Source organism: Procambarus clarkii, chromosome 74, assembly GCF_040958095.1.
Source record: "Procambarus clarkii isolate CNS0578487 chromosome 74, FALCON_Pclarkii_2.0, whole genome shotgun sequence".
Lineage (NCBI taxonomy): Eukaryota > Metazoa > Arthropoda > Malacostraca > Decapoda > Cambaridae > Procambarus > Procambarus clarkii.
The window spans coordinates 15140612-15163109 of NC_091223.1; the positions used below are offsets into that span (position 1 = coordinate 15140612).

The following is a 22498-nucleotide window of genomic DNA, read 5'->3' on the forward strand; positions in this document are numbered from 1 at the left end:
CAGCTTATGTCCGTCACGTACCCCAGATGGGACGGGACAGACTTAACCCCCTGCATTATTGGGTGAGGATATCCCCAAGCATCTGGTCTCCAACTTTGAACAAAAAGACACTCTTACAGTATATATTATATATAATATACTAATATTATATATTGTAATAACACATATATGGACTCAAAATACTGGAGGGCAAATTTCCCTAAGATTTATCAAGTACTAAAAATTAACTGGTAGGGATAAACAAACATAACCAAATTATACCCTATAATAATATAATTAATATTTTATTTACCAGAATGATCAGATGGTAATACATTATGCAATTTAATTATATAGAGAATATGTTTTAATAATTTGACCACACACTGCTGCACAGATAATCAAACATACATTTTAGCAATATGCAAATTCGATAACTAAGCATAATCTTTAAGTGATGAACTCAATATACTGCAGTGTATACAATGTTAAATAACTTTACAACTTAGTATGCTTATATGCAAGTACAGCTACTACAAGCTCCGTAACTAAAAATATGCAAGAATCCATCAATTGCACAAGTGAATGTTTTATATGAGCTTACTTATGCAACTCTAGAAAAGATATAGCAACTAAAAACTGGTTACCCACATCACTTTTAGAAATCACACTGCTTTAAATGGTGGTTATAACAAACCTTGCTTCTTGCTCACCAACTAGGTGCAAAAACTGAACACACCAGGAGAATTAACTTTATGTAATCTAGTTAAATCTGAGCAATATTGACGCATCACAAACGAATCGGCACTCGGTCAGAATATTTTCCACTTAACTGTTTCTCAACTTCATTGTAAGTCTTATCATACCACAAAAATTATTATACTGCATGGTTATTAATAATTCTAGGCACTCCAAAATATAAAGTGCATAAGATCAATCACTAAGCATAAGCAGAACTGCATTTAACTTTCCAGAACAATGACAGAGACAGGAACCAACACGCTTCCAAAGTTAGATGACTTCATTTCAGCCAGAGGAATTAAAGATGCATAATAGTCAAACAAGCAAATATGTTGCAAAACACTAGGAACAACATCAGCATTATATGCACTCACAGTTTTACAAACTTTGGGAGGTATTCTTTTGCGTGAATTAGATAGAACTTTGGCCTGCTTGAGTATTCATATCAAAGCTAAAGAAACTGTAGAAATGGGTCCAAGGTTGTACTCTATCAGCAGCATGTAAACATTCCCTATAAGCAAGGAAATAAAAGAATTATCACAGTCAGTATTAATCTGTGATTTCTATACCTAAGCACACAGATTATATTTTAGAAAGATGCACAAACTTAGCTCTGGACTTGAGGCACAACAATGTCTCCAGGATCTGCATACTGTTTACAAGAAATTGCTTCTTCAGCATCAAGAACTGCAAATACTGAAAATGTGTGTAATTGGCTCAATAAATACTATAATTACATATGCTTGATTACCTATTTGAGACAAGACAGCATGCAATCCAATATAATCTAGTACTGGACATTCCCCAGTAGTAGAATCTGAACAGACATATGACTATACAGGTACTGTGGTAAGGATTCATTATGTTGTACATCCCTCTCGTGAAGCTCCGGCTTTCAAAACACTAACAGCCAAACCCAATAAATAATTTACAACTGCTCTTGTACTTGACTATGAGTAAGATCTTCATGGCAAGGAAAAGTGGAGGAGGAAGAGTGTCCCAAAAGGGCTTAGAGGGAACAGATGGAAAGAAAATGATGTTTAGAGGGAGGGGGGGGGGACTGCCTAGGGTATAGGGGAGGTGACTTTTGTTACAGCAAACCCCTCTGAGCGGAGTCCCAGGGCACACGAGGCATTAACAATGAGGACAGATTGGCAAATTACCTTGGGTAATATATTTTCATGAGCCTCAAGTCCCTGCCACAGCACATGTATTTTCAAAAAATGTGTTGAACTCTTAAAATTAGTAATTTTTACAGGAAGTACATCATCAAATTTGTTTACTACAAAATCACACCTTCTGAATCAAAGACGGAGCATTATCAGAGGAGATAAGAGGTTATCTGGTTCACCATTTAATATCCTTAAGTTTGTGATCTTTCAAAAGTTATATAAAACTAACAAATGATTCAATTGCCTTTTAGATTACCCACAATATCTGTCAAGTTTTAAATCTATGCCTAAGAATTATTTCTAACAATAGAACAAACCATTTCACTTGAAAATGTTTAACATCTCCAAACATAGGAAGATATATGATTGCTAACTGGCTCTATATAGTTTTACAGCATAAAATATTTCCTAAGCACTATGACTATTATAAAATACAAACATAGAAGACTTATCCCTTTCAGACAAGAACTTACACTATTTCATCCCTGGGCATTCAAATTTATAAACAAAAGACACAAAACACTTGTTTTCGCTCTATGTGATTTAGCCGATTCCTCTCAAACTTCCCTCTCTTGTAGTAATGCAAAAGAATTGCAGAATCAACGAAACCTCAATCAGTGCAATGCGGCAAATCTCTGGCCAACTTTTGAATACATATAATTCTATACAGAATACTGTATCAGACCCCACCAACAAAAACAAATTATTATTTTTTAGGCAGTAAATATAAATTTACAAAATATTTTGGCATTAATAATTTTTTTTAAAACGAGTAAATTCATATTCATCCTCTTAATTCACATTTTAAAATGTTCCATTGTTATATTAATTCTGGCTACAAATGTATGTTGAATTACAAATTTTCCATAATTTTTGTTTAAACCATACAGTTTTTTAAAACCACAAACCCCAAAATGCAAGAAAGAAATGTAATACTGAATTAGTATTCCTAAATGCTGTGGTGGACAGTTTCTTCCCCTCCCATACCTCACCCTCTAGCCCATCTCCAAACAAAATAAATATTGTATTAAAAAAGAAAGTAAAAGAATTTGTATGACTAATCAATTCTATCCAATGTGGATTTTCAATTAAAATAAACAGAAAATCTTGTATTCTACACTGTATTTATTTAGAAAAATAGAAATTTAATTAACTTAGAGTATTATCAATTAATAATGAGAACATTTCTCTAATACACGGATTAACATTTATGACTAATAATCTTGGACAAATTTACAACCCTCTTGTGAACCTCCGTAAATTTATATTCACTGTTAATCTGCGGTAAATATTTGCAATTTGCTTTCTTCCTCTGAGGTTTGGAAACCAAAATTTATATCACTCTGGGGGAGAAAAAATGGCAAATTTGTTAAAACAACATTTCTGCCATCCCTAATTTTAGCAAATATGTAAATTAGAGATCTCTGCATATTCCATGGAAGTCATAACTATGCTTCAGAGACTTGTTACTCCATTTGAAATCATCATACTAAGAATGATGTGTAGTGTAGCTCTGCTGAACACCTCAAAGTTCAATAATTAATGATATTCACAAACTGTCACATTTTGTAAATTAACCCTCAACATGGAAAACTGGACTATGAAAAATTATTCCATGAAAACATTGTCCTTAATTATAGTACAAATTCTCAAAATACACAATATTTCTAGAAAGACTAATGCGTGGCACACTGAACACCCCGGTGTCCATCAGAATCATCACTCTCGTTACTCTCATCACTTGAAGATGCACCTGTGCCAGCACCACCCTCGGCTCCACCGCTACCATTACTAGTACTTCCTGCTGCTGCCATCTGAGTAAGAAAAACATTCATTTCAACTTTTACTTTGCTTTATGATAGTCTTATCTCCAGATCAATACCTGTAATGCTCATATTTGAATCAAGTTAACCCTTAAATGGTGCACCTATTTAAAAATCCTATATCCAGGTGCTCATGTATAGAAAATAAGCATTGAAAACCCTAAGAATGAATCGCATGACGGTTTACACACAGAAAGAAATGGCAAATAGCATTCGGAGCATTGCAAGGGTTAATGATGTTGGTTATATTCAATACCTAATGTATTTGAAAGCAACACACTAGGTAGGTAGATACATAGATATGATAAAGTTTTGGTTCAAAGGCCAAAAAATAAATGTAACAGTAAGTAAAACATTAAAAAAATATCAAATTTTTAACTGGACACAATCCATACATTCAAAATTATTACCATGCTTCTCTAAATTGTTTCAGGACACTGAAATTCTTTATATACTGTATGTGCAAATTTAAATAGCTACATCAACAATAAAATGATTCATTTTTTACTAATGCCAAAAATGTTACACTAAAAAAATAATGCTAATCAAGTAATGCATTAGTTATAATCCTCTATAAATTTGCCTTCTATGTTCCATAATACTATACTGATATAAAATACAGGACTGTACAACAAATTTCCTTTATAGATACATTACTTTTTATTAGAAAATTACTTGCATTCTAGTCTCGGTTAATTAATTTCTTATACATTCTGTATTTCCCTATAAATAATGCATTCGAGTTCTGAGAATGATTTCCTCTGTCATTCCCTGGGCTAGGCTAGGACTTATGTTTTGTCTCCAGCCTGTGTCACACGGGACAGGAGTGTTTCTCCTTCAATGAAATGCAGCCACAAATTTCAAGAACTTGTTTACCGACAGCCGTAAGAGAAACAGGAGGCAGATCTGTTGACATTCCACAAGCAAACTTCCTCTCACCATCAATGAGGTTGCCCGATATGTTTTTGAGAGCTTTCTGGTCCTTCTTAAAGTCTTCTGTTTGTGCATTCTTGTTCCAACATTTTAATGATCACTTATTACAATCCCTGCATGGTTTGTGCACACACTTCAATGCATCAGATGTCTTGTAGCCACTGACTTCCTTTGTGACTTCCTATTGTCATGTATGATTCAATCATTTGTTTATGAATCCCTGAACTATACTTTACTATAAACACCCTTTACAAAAGCCTCTCTCAGAGCCGCCAAGGTTAAGTCAACCTGAATTTTATTCATGATTTAAGGAAGGTCCCACCACTTCCAATTTTTTTGGCAATCTAAGATTTTAGTCCAGCTATTCTGGAGGATGAACTGTACATTTGCAGTTAGATATGCAACACTTGCCTCAGCCTTGCCATTGCTATGTCACCTTAGGTGTGGTGTTCTACACCAATTCCTGTCTTCGAGGCTCTCCTGCATCAAGATCGCCTCTTTATCCTTCGTCTTCATAATCATCCGCTTCAAGATTTTGGCTCTTGCAAGCGTCCTTTTCCTTTCTTCTTTTAGTGCTTCCACATTGGTGAGTTAGCTCGGTGAGCAACTGAGAGGGGAGGCAATGCTTAGAAATAAGTTGTCTAGTTAATGAAAGACTCCAAACCTCGCGACAACTCTCTCATTTCGTTTTCTTGCTCATGAAGTCCCAGCTGTTCCTTAGAGTTTATGCCTTAAATTGTTTCTCACTGTTGGGAGACAAGAAGCGTCTTAGGTTAAATAAGGTCCCTTTAGGTCAAAGACTGACATTTTCCAGGATACAACCTACAACAGCTTCTTAACCCCCTGGTACCAATTTACTGCAGTATGAACAGACACATTGTAAGAAACCATGCCCAAATGTCTTGTGTCCTCCAGCCTGACACTCACTCAGTTGTATATACTTGTGGAAATTGAGTGTCATCTCTTCAGTAACTTTCAAGTTTTAAGCAGGATATCTTAACACATTTAACATATTTTGTACAATGCAGGGAAGATCCCAATTCTTTTGAATACTCATAGTTCTATTGAAAGCTTAAACACTGTGGTAATAAAAGCCATATTGCCCCAGATCTTTCCACAATGGGCAAGTATGCAAAATAATTTAACTACTGTATCAAAAGGTGTCAAAAAGACTATACAGCACTTTTTTTTTTACAAATATTCAAAAGTTTCTAGACATCATTTAGGATGCTAAATGAAGAGCAAAAAGACAAATCAATGGAATTGCATTCACCAAGGATTTTATGACGGACACACAACAAAAGGACCAGCAGGAGAGCAAAACTGTCGATCATCTTGAAAATTGGGACAGTCTGAAAGTTGCACAACTGTTAGCAGAACAATTTTATTATGACAGGTGCATGTGTGTCTCTTCCGATAAATGTCCACGGGTTAACCATGTATTGCCATTACATAACCTAGTCAGAGATGTTTTCCAGTTTCTGTTTTGGTAGCAGGAAGGAAGGTCACTGGAATAGGTCACATTTGAAAGTACTGTACTGTACTGTAATTTGTGAATCACATTAGCTAAATATTACCACTCCAACGGTATTGGATTGCATAATGAACGTAAATTTAGTACTCAAGTTAAAGAAATCATTTCTGGAAGATAGGACATGCATAAACAGCCTCTTTAGGTCATTAAAGAGGGCCACTGTGAGGTCATTTGAGGCAATACCAATAGGGCTCGGAAACTAGCAAAATTAAATTGTTTTAAATCTTCTAAAGATGAGGCACAGCCAATGGTGAATCTCAGTCACTAAAAGATTCCAGGTCCATGAGAGAACCAAGTGTATCAACTATAAGAACACACTTTTATTTGATCATGAAAAATATCAGTCTTTTAGACTGATATTTTGACAAAATATTTGTCACTGTTTTGTCAACAGTTTTGACACTTGACAAAATTGCATAAATAAAGCTCCATGGTAAAAATATTAGCTTCTGGGGAAAAAATATAATGTAGAAGCCACTGCTATCAGCAGACTTCGCCCCACCCATATGTAGAACAGTATTATGGGAATGGCAGTGAAATCTTCAAGGAAAAGACAAAGATTACTCATAATGCATCCGTATATGAATACACCCAGTCAGGACGAGAACATATGCCGAGTATAATATATAATTAAAATATTTGTTTAAAATCCATTTTTCCTGATCATTATGGGACTAGTTTAAAATGTGCGCCTTTTGATTGTGAACAATTTATTACCAGAATGAACTACGTAGCACGAAAATTAAGGTGACAAAACTGGAAGGAGCATAAATATTCGAGTGCGAATAGTGGGTGCGTGCTCACATGTAAAATTCTGCCTAACTTGGGGTGTGCTGCATGTGGCACTGGGCCATTTGACCTTGTATGCATATAACCCCTCTAGAGCACTCTATTGTGAACAATTTGACACCAAAATGAATGATATAGCATGAAAATGGAGGTAAGGAAATTGAAAACAGTACACATTTTAGTGCAGGTGCTGGCTCACCAGTAATGCTCGGCCGATTTTCAGGTTTGATGCGGGTGACGAGTCAGGCATTTTGACCTTATATGCATATATCCCTTTAGGACATTTTATTGCGAACAATTTGACACCAAAATCAACGACATAGCACAAAAGTCGAGGTGAGAAAACTGAAAAAAGTACACACATTTTAACGGGTGCTGGCTGATGCAAAACGCTTGGCCCACCTTGGGGTGTGCTGGGCAGTGTGCACAGCGCTGGGCAAAGTGTTAAGTGCTCATGAGTTAAGTATGTATGGCCAATATGTAAACTAGCCAGAGCATTTCCTACCATTTATTACTGTGGTAGAAGGAAGGCAAAGGGACATCTCACTACAGTATTTTGAGGTACTATGTCCAAATTTCCAACACCATTTGCAGAGGTATGGAGAGGGGATTCATTCCTGAATGGGGCACCTGGCACTGGCAAGAATTACAGAGGACAGAAGGGCCCTACCATCAAATGTGATCTGAATTACTTTATGGGGTTGATGGCGACAATCACAAGGGGCAGGGTGAATGTGTCAATCTAGAGGATAGAATAATCCTGGGCTTCGAGGACATATTTAATATCCTCAGGGACGTCTTTGAGTTCCTCATCTCCAGTTGTATAATGGTGCGGGGGAAATGACTGCTCCAATATTGGCATTTAATTAAATTTTCCATTTTTGGAAACCTGACCTGGGGCCTCCGGGATGACAAATTTATCACCCAAAACTAGAGCCAGTGTTTAAGTGAGAAATTGTTACCGTAACAGCAAATTGTTAACAAAATTCTGACTAAACCAGTTGTGAGAGAGGAGGTAAACTATCAAGTGCAACCAAGAAATAGGGAAGTGTTTAAAACACTCCTCTGTTGAACACTTTCATATTGACAAGAGGCAGGGAGAAAGCTTTGAAGGAAGAGCTACAAATTGTCCGAGTCCAAAGAATGCAACTGGACTAAAATATTGTATCTCCAGATAGTGTCATAGGCCACCAGGATCATCAGTCATGCTACAACACTTGCAAAAGTCAAATTGCGAGGGGGTGAGGCAACTATGATTATCTAAAAACCACATAAGTTGTACATGAACCATGTACAGTATTCAGAATACTAGTAGATGCAATGAGCCAGGACAATGGAGGGTGACAATCATTAGGCTATGTGCCCTGAATGTCTTTTATTTTTAACGAGATAGGCACGAGCCAAGCCTCGTTGACAGACACACTGTTCCCGATTTGATAATTTAATCAATAAAAAGGCCCCAGGAAGAGAGGTATATAGCAAAATATCCATCACAAACAGATACAGTGTAAGGTTAGATCCTGAGAACATGGAATGCCACCAACCAGGGCAGTGAGGAGATCTGACTGCAAGCCGCTACAAAGAAGGTACATCTCTTGTCTCTTGTAAGGAAAGACAACTCGTCCAAATTATGGCAAAATTTGTTTGTCCATGTATACAAGCAACAGAGCAAGGGTGAGAACGAATTCTGATAACCAAAGTTAATAAAAGGATACGAGAACTCACAACTGACAGGAATTTTTTAAATAAAAAATTACCAGAACAAAAGCCCAGATTAGTCAGCTGCTGAAAGGGAGAGAATATAAAAAATGTAGAAGGAGAGAAGGAGAGAATATAAAAAATGTAGGAGAGAAGGAGAGAATATAAAAAATGTCTTCACACGTATTTGAATGTGAATGGTTGCAATTAGGTCAAGATATATATTTGATATTACCATAAAAATAAGGTAAGGGAGCTGAATGGCAGGTACCGCAAGAACATGCAGGAGTGAAGTACAAGTTCGTGTAAGTGGTAGGCAACCAGGAAGATCCTATTAGGGCATAACAGGAAAAATAACAAAAGCTTAATGTTTACAAGACTGCCTTTTAAAAAAGAATCTGCCATGAAAAGCCACTGGAACCAAGTTCCTATAGGAAACATGCAATAATAGATGAACACAAGAACTATTAACCAAGTAGATGTAACAAATATGCAACACAGAGCAATGACCTATGAAAGTCCACCGCACCCACACTGGCTATTATCATCATCTCGTTAACAAACATATGGCCAAACTTTTCTATTGTCATAAAGATGTGAGTTTTAGAGTTACTTCCACATAACACTACATTAATATAATGGTAATTATATCCCACTTGTAATTAGTGCATGCAATATATTAGCAAAATAATTATATAAATATACACACAATTTTAGTGTCAGTATGCACATACAAATATTTAAAAATAATAAGTCAACCCTTAAACATTGTTTAAAAAATTAATTTTTAATTAATAGATTGAAGCTTAACATTTTAATATTTACTAAGCTAACCTATAATCCCAAAATTAATGTGTTTGTTGCCACTTGTAATTATGATACAAGAAATTTAAAAACCCATTAGAATTATTTCAATGTATAACCATTGCTAATAGTGCTAATAAATACGGCCTCTTCAAATATTTACTTAGTAATTTTATTTGTAATTAAATGTTAGCATATTATACAAGACCAAGTAAGTAAGTAAGTAATTATCAAAAGAAGGCACCAAACCGGGAAGGCTATGTAGCACCATCAAACGCGCAAAAGAATCAGAGGGCGCTAAATATCACCAATTATACAAGACCAAGTTTAATCAACAATTACCAGTTTGGTTCAAGTACAATACTGGTAATACATTTATTCTCATCAATAAATCCTAAACGAAAGCTCCATTATCTGATTGAAAAACGTTCTTGTTAAAGAAGCACTGACATTCTTAAACGTGACAATGATGCTAACTTAAAATCGAAACATTTTAATAAGCGAGGGAAAGATTATGTAAAAGGATAGACTACTTTCTATTTTCTAAAACGATACATCCTTTACATAAACAAATGAGAAACGGGTGGATGAAACCGAAACTCCTTTCTAACTTAGGGTAAGTTGAGAATATGCTCAAGTTTAAACCCCTTTCCCCCACACCAAGTGCCTCATCCTTATTCACCGAGATCACTGAACTGCGTTTATGAAGAGGGGGTTATCTTGAGGTTATCTTGAGATGATTTCGGGGCTTTAGTGTCCCCGCGGCCCGGTCCTCGATCAGGCCTCCACCCCCAGGAAGCAGCCCGTGACAGCTGACTAACACCCAGGTACCTATTTTACTGCTAGGTAACAGGGGCATAGGGTGAAAGAAACTCTGCCCATTGTTTCTCGCTGGCGCCTGGGATCGAACCCAGGACCACAGGATCACAAGTCCAGTGTGCTGTCTGCTCGGCCGACCGGCTCCGGGGGGGTGGGGGTGGGGGTGGCGTGCAACTTTACCTACTCTTCCTTGCAGGTCAGCTACAGGCAGTATCTTCCCTATTTCCATCTTTTCTATGATCACTTACACAATTTATCCTTTGCATCCTTCACATTCACAACAATACCATCTTGTAAGACTGTCTGCTACTTCTCTCTTCCCTTTCAATAATTTCCATGCTTAGCATCTCTTCACACACATCTTCACTAGTGTAAAAAAAAAATATTAAAAAAATCATTAATGCCTAAAATTTAGGCATCAAAACCTAAAATTTTGAGCACTTCAATCAAAACTTCCTAATGAAAGCATTGTACACACTACAAACTTATTTTTTTTACTGTCACTAAGGCGGTCAAATTTCCTAGTTTTTTACACCCACAGTAAAGTTCCTAACATTTTTTTTCCTTTAATCATTACTACTCTCTTTTCCCCTATCATAGGATGTCCACTGATCCTTCCCTAGAGTCCATGATGCCTTTTCCACTTTATACTTTTACAATAAACAATCTTTTATTTAATCTTTTCATATTCCCAACTTTCTTGCTTTGCCACAAAAATAATAAATACAAAAAAATAAATAAATAAATAAATTAGAAAGACAATTTAAGGATGTGCTCATATGAAATACAAAATTCAAAAGGATCAATAAAATACTGTACAGTAAATGTTTTAAAACACAAAATTCACTAGGGCTTCCAAGGTTAAGTTTACAGAATGAATCCTCATTGCTAAATATTTAAACTTTCTGTAATATTTGCCTCAATTTTCCAGTAAGCAAATTTATAAGCTTTCGAGGATACTGTGACCTGGCACCCCCTTTATGGGAGCTGGCACTTGACCTCAAAGGGAGCCAGTCGGCCGAGCGGACAGCACGCTGGACTTGTGATCCTGTGGTCCTGGGTTCGATCCCAGGTGCCGGCGAGAAACAATGGGGCAGAGTTTCTTTCACCCTATGCCCCCTGTTACCTAGCAGTAAAATAGGTACCTGGGTGTTAGTCAGCTGTCACGGGCTGCTTCCTGGGGGTGGAGGCCTGGTCGAGGACCGGGCCGCGGGGACACTAAAAAGCCCCGAAATCATCTCAAGATAACCTCAAGGAAAGGGAGCCAGAGGCTATGGATACAACAGGCTGCTACCATCCACCATTTCTTTTCCTAACATTTAAGCCACTGATGGCTTGTTTTATCTACTCATAGATACCATGCTGCACTATGCCTCCCACTCCTATTCTTAGTTGAACATGCTTCCTCCTCGGGTGCACTAAGGCTAAAAAGCTCTCCGTTTCGCAAGTGCACACACCTTCTCTACCAGCTTCTTACAACTTCCCTCCCTCTCAATCTGCCATTACTCACACTTATCCCTCTCAACTTCAGAGCTTTTAACTATCTTCTGAAGTAGATTAAGTCAATCAACAAATGGCAATACAAGAGTCTGCTATGCTTGTACTTGATGGAGTAGGTGAAAAAAAATTAATTTTAAATAGGAAATGTTGACGAGAAAAGTCAAGTAACGTGGTCGTACCTTCTTTAAATTTAAAGCTGAATTGCAATAAAATAGAATAGATATATTTTGCAGCAAAATCTTTCAGCAAATGTTGCACACTTCGACTAATAATTACAACAAAATAAAACTGTAGGGTACTTAACTACTGTACTAAGAAAATTTACTTTCTGATATCTTTACGATATTGTAATTACCAACATACTATACACAGAAATTGAGCAACTCTCTTGAAAGGTGTATACTATGCAAGTACTTGTTGTTTAAGGGATGACTTCTATTCAAACTAAATGAAAAATACCTAGCCTCAATTAATAGAAAATAAAAGAAGCACAAAGGGTAATGGAAATCAAGAACATATGCTTCAAATTTTCAATGAGACATGCTTCTTAATCTCAATGTAATGGTCCTTCAGTGTCTGATCAATTTAGTAGTTAACAAATAAGCTAATACGAGATGCATCATAATTTGAATAGCACTACTGTATATCCGTAATTCAGAGAAGCATAGGTCTCAATTTAGGATATATGGAGCTTGAATTCCAGTTTATGGTTGTTTTTACAGGGCATATATTGACTTTAAATACACAAATATGTCTCCTATGTCCAATTACCGAAGTGAAGCTGAAGGCTTATATGTGTCAGCACTACATGAATATCAGTCGCTCTCTGTGCTTGAGTCCTGGTGGAGAAAATATAAAGTTACTGCAACAGTATAACCAGCAAGTAGCACATCAAATAACTATTTTAAAATATTTATTAGTACTATTAATAATCAGTTTGTGATTACTGGTAGCTCCTTCACTGGATAAAGTTTGTGAACACAGCCACAAAAGAACTTCATTAGTATCCCAAATAACCCAATGTAGAACTGCAAAAAAAAATCCAGTGTTAAATGTCATAAAACGTCTCTTTCTTGATGGTTCTATGTAGCTAGATGCACTAAGATAGCTCCACATCTGTAACACCAGCCCTTACAAGTCCCTAATAGCCTTCCAGAGACCAGAGCCCAAAACCTGGCCCCTTCACAGAGATGCAAGGAGCAAGGAGCAGGGGATTTGTCATCACCCTCATTGAAGAAATAAACCTTCAGAAAGGAAGTGAAGCAAGTAAAATGGACAGCTGCATGGTTTACAGGAAGTAAATAATCAATGCAGCAAATGATTCGGCAAACAATCCACCCAGTAGTTAGGTCCTACGCCCCTTAGTAACAGATGACCACCAAATCCTGTCCTTTGGGAACACTATGCAAGCCAAGTTCAAGCTTCTGAACAATCATTCGACCAATGGTCGAGTAATCCAGTGTGTCTAACACTGGATGGAGACAAGCAGGTGAAGCCAACAACTGGCGAGGCCCCAACCACAGAAAAGAAAGTATGGGTAAGCACATCATGCCAGCATGCTAGATGACTTGAAGCCAAGTCCACAACCACCTCCCAAAGGAGTGAGCCACTTGCACATAGCATCTGATATCTGCACCTCTAGCAACATGGTTAAAACAACCTGACAGAACTAGAGGTTGACAGAACTTTTCTCTTGCCACATGGCAAGAGAAAAGAAATTGAGATGAGGAAGAGTTAACAAAAAATCCTTGACAAAGTACAGGCAACAAATAGAATTTTTTCGTAATATAGGGAGGGTCCAACAAGGACAAAAGTGAACAGTGATGGTTAACGTCTAAAGATGTCATCCAGCAATGTATATACTGGCTGAGAAGAGAAGATTAAGAGATGGGGGAAGATAAGCCAAGTATTCACTAACTGGGACATATATGAGATAGAAAGAGAGAGAGAGAGAAAGAGAGAGAGAGAGTAAAGCAAAATGGAAAGAGGAACAAAAAATGGAGCTGGATGAACAAATGTGGGTAAATACTGATTCGGTAACAGGGTTGTTGATTTGTGGAACCAATTGCCATGTAACATCAGAGAATTAGGATCCCTTGATTGTTTCAAGCATAGGTTAGACATATATATATATAAATGAGATTGGGTGGATATAAATAGGAGCTGCTGCTGTGTCGAGACACAGCGAGAAAGTTGGTGTAATCACACTGGTGAGGAAAGAGCAGGGAAATGCAAGCGATGAGTCACAATAACGTGGCTAAAGTAAGTTGACCAGACCACACACTAGAAGGTGAAGGGACGACGACGTTTCGGTCCTTCCTGGACCATTCTCAAGTCAATTGTCTTGAGAATTCTCAAGTTGATTGTCATTCTCACAATTGACTTGAGAATAGTCCAGGACAGACCAAAATGTCGTCATCCCTTCACCTTCTAGTGTATGGTCTGGTCAGCAGGGAAATGAGTGTGACTAGGCCATCATACAATTGCCACCCTCTGGAATAGCACCACACCAAAAGGAGAATCAACACCTTTCCACCTCCCCAGGAGGAAATTCAGCAGCAGTAGTAGAAATGAGTAGTATAATTTTTTTTAAACAATTGCAGACAGCATTGCAAATAAAGGGGGAAGAGCTGCAAGAACAGGTGGCAGAACTGCATCCTTATGTCATCGCAGTTACAGACAAAATTTACGAACGTATTCAAGAATGTAATATTTGCGAGAGGATATCGGGTATATCTTGAGGTTATCTTGAGATGATTTCGGGGCTTTAGTGTCCCCGTGGCCCGGTCCTCGACCAGGCCTCCACCCCCAGGAAGCAGCCCGTGACAGCTGACTAACACCCAGGTACCTATTTTACTGCTAGGTAACAGGGGCATAGGGTGAAAGAAACTCTGCCCACTGTTTCTCGCCGGCCCCCGGGATTGAACCCGGGACCACAGGATCACAAGTCCAGCGTGCTGTCCGCTCGGCCGACCGGCTCCCTCAGGGTATACCTGTCGATCATTCCGGGATCAACATCCCAGCGACCTGGTCTTTGACCAGGTCTCCTGGTTGGTGGTCTGGTCAACCAGACTGTTCAATGCAGCTGCTTGCAGCCTAACGTATGAGTCACAGCCTGGTTGATCAGGTATCCTTGACAGGTGTTTATCAGGTGATAAGAAAGGAAAGGATAAATAGGGATGGGGAATGGGGCAGAAGAACTAGCCCTATTGATGAAATAAGATTGGAGCTTAAAAGAGATTCCATAGGTAATCAACCAGCAAGATTGCATACTAGATATAATTACCAGGGCCATGAAAATAGTGATAAGTTATTTACAACCCTCTAACTACAGGAGGGTCAAGAGTGAGTACTAATGGTACTACCTATGATAATTCAGCCCATCCTCCTGTTTTGATAATACTAGTACTTATAGGAAGGATGAGGACTATAGTACACATACTGACGCACAAGGTAATTAGAAAGTAGAAATCGATACTATTGATTTTTAACAAACTGGAAAACAATTTTCTACTTATGTTGCAAAGACAAACTAAACTAACCTAACCCAACCTTCCTAGGACTAATACACACTATCTGAGGCCTAATATAGTACACGTGTGCTATACTAGGTGTAGGAATATTTAAGTTGCTTTTTAGCTTCATTTTTTGGGACTCTTTATAAAGTGAATAGTACATAACTATACTATCTAACTGCTTAGTATGTCAATGTTTGTACTATGTGCACATAGTTACAAAAAGTACTAAGCAGGAGGACAGGTTGCATAATTGCACGAAATATACCTGAAGATTATAGAAAAGGCAGCCACTGTGGCAGAGCGTGCCAGAGCAGATACTGTATATTAATACTTGGGGATTTTAACTACATAGAAATAGTTGGTCAACAAAAGATACTCTTAGGGCAAGGTGAAACGTAGGGAGCAAGATCTGTGGACACTACACACAAACACTTCTTGTTAGCATATCAAGGAGCTAACAAAAGAAAAGAGGTGATCTACCAGCTCCCCTAGATCTGGTGTTTACCCAAAATGATGATGTAGTGAACTTAAAATGTGAGGTAACACTAGGAGCCAGTGACTGTTATCGTTACACACAGAGATCACACTAACGTAAGGAAGTATCTGGGATGCTCCTGGACGCAGGTTCAAATCCTCATCACGGCCCTTGTGGATTTGTTCTTGTGTTATCGTATTTGATTACAATGTAGAACTGAACAAATTGGAAACAGGACAATGAGCAAGAGAGAATACAGAAGGATACATACTACAGGAAAGTTTGGGATTTTCTACAGGTTCAATGACACTGCAATAGGAGGAAAGTCAGCAAATAAGATGGAACTCGTAATACAGAAATGCAAGGAAGTCACGGAACACTTAATACCTCCCAAGAGAGATGTGGACAAAAGGAGAACAGCAAACTCACAGTTTGACAGTATGAGGAGGAAAAGTAGACAAGAAAGGAATGGAAAAGTATAGGGACATGGGTACAAAGACAAACATGGAGGCATTAACCCTTAAGCTATTACAGCCTTAATAGCCATCAACACCACTGTGCTCAAGAAAAAAAAATAACATTTTTTTTTGTCTGATAAGTATTTATTTGTGTTCCCTGACCACGGGGGGAGAAAAAAAATCATAGGCGACATATTTTGGCCACAATAGGGCGAGGAAGTCTGGCACAATTGAGGCGTTGACAGAGTAAGCATCGGAGGCAGTCAGCTTTGCCCGAGCTGTCAGGTGGGAGTTGACACAAAGATATTATTACATAATTATTTCAATGTCTGATTTTTTCTTAGTTTTTTGGCAACGCTATTATTCAATAGTGTGTAGTGTGATTTATTTGTATAATAAATTGTGTGAACCATCGCTATACTCAAAAGTATTGTGTGCATATTAATGATTCAATTATTATGTTCATAAAACAATAAACAAATAGTTTTGCTGTTATTACACTATATACACAGGTTATATATAAGTATCTGCACGTTTTGTTCCCCATAACAAAAATTGATATGGCGAGTCAAAACGACAAGAGTTTTTGAGAGAAAAACAACAACGCCACACATCAGCCAACAAATGTCACCTCCTTCCCCAACACCTTACTCGCCAACATTCCTCCTGTTTTTGCTTTTATACACTATATACAAATGTTACATACAAGTATCTACATGTTTTGTTCACCATAACTGTACAACTAAGCTGGTACGGCGAGTTCTGACACTGAGGTCGCCACACTGTCAGCTGATGCTCCCTCCCTCACTAAAATGGCTCCTCCCAACATACTCCTTTAGCTGTTATACACTATATACACACGTTATACAGTGGGGCCTCGATTTACTATAGTACTGTAATCCGTTCCCAGAGACGTATTGTAAGTCGAAATATCCTAAGTCACAGCGATTTTCCCATAAGAAAGGGAATTGAATTAATTTGTTACACATCCCCAAAAATATTAACTTAAAAATACATTTTATACTGAATACAATTTTTTTCTCTAACTACAATACAGTACATATGTTTATCTTACCTTCATGGAGGACTCTTGATGGCGTATGGAAGATGATGATGAGGGGGGGAAGGAGGAGAGGTGTTAGTGTTTGGAAGGGGAGTCCCCTTCCATTATAACATCAGGTAGTGATGATTTCTCTGGAGTTCTCTCTCTCCTACGTTTTGCCTGCATACCACTAGGACCTGGTTGCGATTCACTGCTTGTATGTCTGACTAAAAATGTCTAGCGACACTTGTTTTTCCCTTCATTTTAACATTTGTCTGTAGTGATGCATCAGTGTCATTGAAAAGGTTAAGGCAATGGTTTACTACAGCTTGCTCTGGGTGAGTCGTTTCAACAAAAGTTTGCATTTCTTCCCACAGTCATTTGCATTTCTTCCCACGGGACATTTAAATTGTGAGCGGCACCCTCACTTGTATATATACAATGTGAGCAGTTTAAGGGTTAAAGAGGGCCAGGAATGACCATACAAGAATCAGGAGGGCATCAGTTTGGAAATGACATTGTAGCAAACGCAAAAACCCAACCAGAACACAACCTTATTTGAAGGAAAACAACAGTACAGAAGCATTGAATAGACTGCACATACAAGAAGGAACACTCTTGGAGAATAACAAACAAGAATGTGTGAAGAACTCTACAATAGGTTCAGGTGGTCTTCATACCAGAACCAGATTAGTGTCCAAGAAGGGGTGACAATACAGAAACAACACTAGATAGAACAAATCCACAAGAGCCGTGATGAGGGTTCGAAACTACGCACGGGATGTTCCCAGATGTACCTTAGTCAACTGTACCGCAACATGGTCAAAAGAACAATATGGTCACGGTCATTCATTTGACCATGTCATGGTACAGTTGACTAAGGCGCATCTGGTAACATCCCGTCCATAAGTTCGAACCTTCATCACGGCCCTTGTGGATTTGTTCATTTGATATACTGTATCCTGCTATTGTGATTTGTGTGTGTAACACTAGATAGAATTGAAGTTAATAAAAAAAATGGTAAAAAGATACCTGGACACAATAAGTCTGCATTCATTTTACATAAAATCCATCACACAAGCCATAACTTGTTGGGATTACTAGTAGTTATAAAAAGGCAAGCATTGTTGGTTGTGAAGCTGAAGCCTTTATACATGTATACATGTTCATGCAATGATTGATTGGCTTTGATCAATAAGGTCTAATTCAAGTAACTCATTACGGTAAAAGGTTTAAGGAACACAGCAGCCTTTTTAACGACAAAAATTATCACAAACTTCTTCCTTATTCAAGTCATTTCCATTAAATTATTCTCTTCATTATCACCTTACAATAACAGTCCATGAAACAGGAGTCTAATTAAATCATGCATCTTCTAAATATACAGGGAAAGAAAGCATTTAAATAACATACTTATACAGTATACCAAAATTAAAGACAATAATTACAGGAATTTATTTATAACAAAATTTTTAAGTCGATATTGGCAACATTTTTTTAAAACTCAAAAAATAAATTGAAATTACAGAAATAGTGTAGAGCAATAATATTTATTTATTATTTATTATTAATAATGTTAAACTGACAACATTTTTACAAATGTTAAATTATTTTTTAACAAGACATTTAACTATTAGTTCTTTACAAAATTATATTATAATATAGTGATGGAAAAGCAATTTCTAAAATACTTACTAATGCAAAATAAAGTTATTCTTTATCAGAGTGAAAATCATTATGTTGGGCATTCGTGAAAACATGATTAAATATGGACACTCAACTCACAAATCTGAAAAATGAAGAATTGACAATGTTTTAGATCATCTTGGACCATTATAAGGTTGTGCAATGGTGCAGGTGGGACTGAAATGTCATCAAATCTACATTTCAGAGTTGCGAGTCGAGAGTGTAATCTTCAGCCACGTTATCGTGACTCGTCATCTGCACGATTAAATATACTTTACAAAATCCAAACAATATATGATTTATTATTAAATACTTGTCTTCTCTGATGCTGTACATGTATACAAGTATAATGAGTCAGCTTATTCAAAGATAATCTATAAATCCATCATATATAAAATGAAATGAACATTTGTACTAAGTGGAAAGACGTTCATAAATCTCAGACAAGAATCATTTCCATTAGTATCAGCAGTGTTCTCAAAAGGTCTTATTGTGCAGGGCTCTTGCTGTTAAAAAAATGTCTTTTTGGTGCAAGGTAATCATCAACCTTTCCGTTCCCCAATTTTCACAGGATGGAAGGTGGAGAAGGAAGAAAAATGGTCACCAACCCACTCTCCTTAGCCTTTCATTACAGGAAAACCAGTGTTAATAGCACAAGTTATTAATGGATTGTGTAGGACATATCTAAATGTTTTAAGGGGTAAATTTAGTACTACTGTAATGGCAAGAGCGCCAATTTACTTGCAAAAACACACTAACATACAAGGCTAATATCTGACCAAACCTTTGGACACGTTTAACGCAAAATCAAATTTTGGGATAATCGGTACACACACACTGAATAGATTAGTTAACCATTGCACATACAAAATGTTAATAAATCAATAATGCATGCATGTTTTTTTGTTTGTTTTTTTACTTACCAGGTCTTCCAGTTCAACCACTGGCAATGAAATACACAGGAATGATAGTTCTACTGCTAAATCTAAGACTCACCCTACGACGTCTCCGATCTGTTCGTCGTATGTGGTGCCAGAGAACCATCAGCATCTGTGTATCTAATCCTGTAAACTCTTCATTACGCTCCTTATGACGCTTTCTTAAATTTGATTTGACGGTCTGGAAGATGTAAAATAAGACAGATCCACAATTAACATGAGCCACTGTATATGCCTAATTTTCAATTCTATATTTCTCCTAAAATTTAAATTATGATTAAAATAAAATCTACCCAAAATAGTATCATAATAACAGACACAAAAAATATGTTAACTCGAACAAGATAAATAAAATCATATGATAATTACACACAAGTTGATGCAAAGGTATGAATAAAACAAGAGAAACGCCAGGATTGGGTAGAACAAAAGCCACCACCACCAATAGGAAGTACTTCTTCACAGTGATAAATGGTTGGAACAGGTTTTAATAGGAATTAATGTGTTCTGAAATATTTATGATTAACTCTAGCAGTTATTTGTATGCCCACTCCTGTAGCTTGTTAAGGTTCTACAGTCTTTATACTCCTCAATAACCTTGCATCATCTACAGTCATCGACATATTATAATAACTTGCCCCCCTCATACAAGTTAGTAACATGCATCAGGAACATTAGAGTACATGGAACAAGCCATGAGGGACCCCGTTTGCTGCATCTCTCAAATCTCCCTGTTGTTGGTTCTGGGGATCAATGTACCCACTGCTCAGTCTCTGACCAGGCCTCCTGGTTGGTAGTCTGGTAAACATTTTTCCCTCTGAATATGACCCCTCTGTTTCCTGTTTGTCATGTACTACCCTGCCCAGTTCAATATCCTTCCAGCCCGATTTCAGCCCAATTTTTCACCTGGAGAGGCTTGTGTGCTTTCTAAGAAAATGCAGTTTGCCCAGTCCCCTCTCATCTCGTCTTATATTTTGGCAAACATCTCGCAGGACTATCAGGGTTAAGTCATGACATAACCCATATAAAACCATGCAAACTCTTTGATATGAAATGTGATCTCTTCAGATACACCACTACTCAAATTATTTTCTCTAGTATTTTAAAAGGAATATATATTAGGGAAATCATTTTATAGCTTAGGGTTTCCTGTCTATCCTCCCTCTTGAATACCAGTACAGTACTGTGTTTCCTGTTTCTCAGATATTTGGGAGTTATCCAGTCTCTTTTACTGTGTTGTAGACTTTGGCTAGTTAGAGTTTCATCAGGTGTCTTTCTACTTCCTCTTCAATGGATACCAATGTAGTCACTCAGTAACTACAGTACTACAAAATGATGTATCTGTTCATTTGTCATCACTTAATATTGGTCTTTTCTTAGATTCCATCTTAAAAGATCTCGTTGGAACCTCTTGCCAAGTTCTCTGTTAATATTTCTCAGCACAGGACAATCTTATGGCCACCAATGTTACAGTCATGAACCTGGAGAAAGCACACATTAAAACCAACAAAATGTGGCCTACAAGAAATGCTATCTTTTGTTATACAAATATTCTTTGTTGGAGGCAGTGCTTGAAAGAGTGAATGGTTGGAAATAAAAAATTAGCAATTACAAAAACTGTAATGACAGTGGCTATTTAACTAAATGGGTAGATTGACATTCAAGACAAGTACAAAATAGCAATTACAAAGTACACCCAAGCTATGGTGCATGATGCTATCATACCAGCTGAATTTGACGTACTGCCAAACTTGACAGAATGGTGAAAACTTTGAAGAACATGTGTAGCAGAAGAGCACCCATAGTAAATGGAAACAAGATCAAGATTCCTATATTCGAGTCAATGTAGCATTAGTCTGAGTGAAGAGGGGCTCAGAATATTGTACTGAATATAGATACCCAGGAGTGATGCTAATTAAGAATGACAATGTGAGGCCAAATGATAAAATGGTAGTTAATATAGTTGTTTGTAGTGCATGTAGAATTTGTTTGAAGTACCAACTCTTGTGCTCACTAATGAATAGGTGTGTGAAACAGTCTTCTTAGACACAAGTCAAAATAAGGAGAAAAGCCAAGATAAATTACTAACATACAAAGATCAGTACTGTATTTTGAAAGTATTAGATAAAGATCTGAGAAAGGTATGTAGGGTGATGTAGTTTCAAGAAATACAAATAGCCAAGTCTATTGAGACAATGTTAAGCATCCTAAAAGGCTGGAGGGTAGAGGGCGGTGAAAATTATGGACATGTTTTACCAGGAAAAAGGCTGAGAATCCTATGACGTGAATAAGCTGAACAGTGCAGCACACAGACGGGGGTCCTATAGCAAAATAATTTTCTAGGCAAAAATGGGGTCAATTCAATTTGGTATAGAGTAAAAATTATATAACATTAAAAAGTAAAGAAAATGTTGATTCAGGTACATTCCAAGTGAATAATTGGGGACGACACTTCAGAAGTGGGGCGACAGGAGGCTCTGTCTAAGCAACCACTTTTGTCTTCATGCAAATGCATGTAGTGTACAGACAGAACATGGATAAAGTTTATCATGTTATCAGAAATAGAATATACCTATATCTTCAATGGTT

General features: G+C 37.2%; 1 protein-coding gene across 4 annotated transcripts in view; it reads right to left on the reverse strand.

Moving 5' to 3' along the window:
• Positions 1 to 268: 268 nt before the first annotated feature.
• Positions 269 to 22498, reverse strand: part of LOC123767358 (DDB1- and CUL4-associated factor 8) — a 48375-nt gene continuing 26145 nt past the window's right edge. For 3 of the 4 annotated variants that reach the window (XM_045757001.2, XM_045756999.2, XM_045756998.2), the window contains 2 exons: positions 19968 to 20090; positions 269 to 3706 (listed from right to left, as the gene is read on the reverse strand). In XM_045757001.2, coding sequence (XP_045612957.1) covers positions 3569 to 3706; positions 19968 to 20090 — 261 coding nt within the window. In that variant the 3' untranslated portion in view covers positions 269 to 3568. Of the gene's footprint in view, positions 3707 to 12563; positions 12632 to 19967; positions 20091 to 22498 lie in introns of all 4 variants that reach the window. The other variant, XM_045757004.2, reaches the window with a different exon arrangement.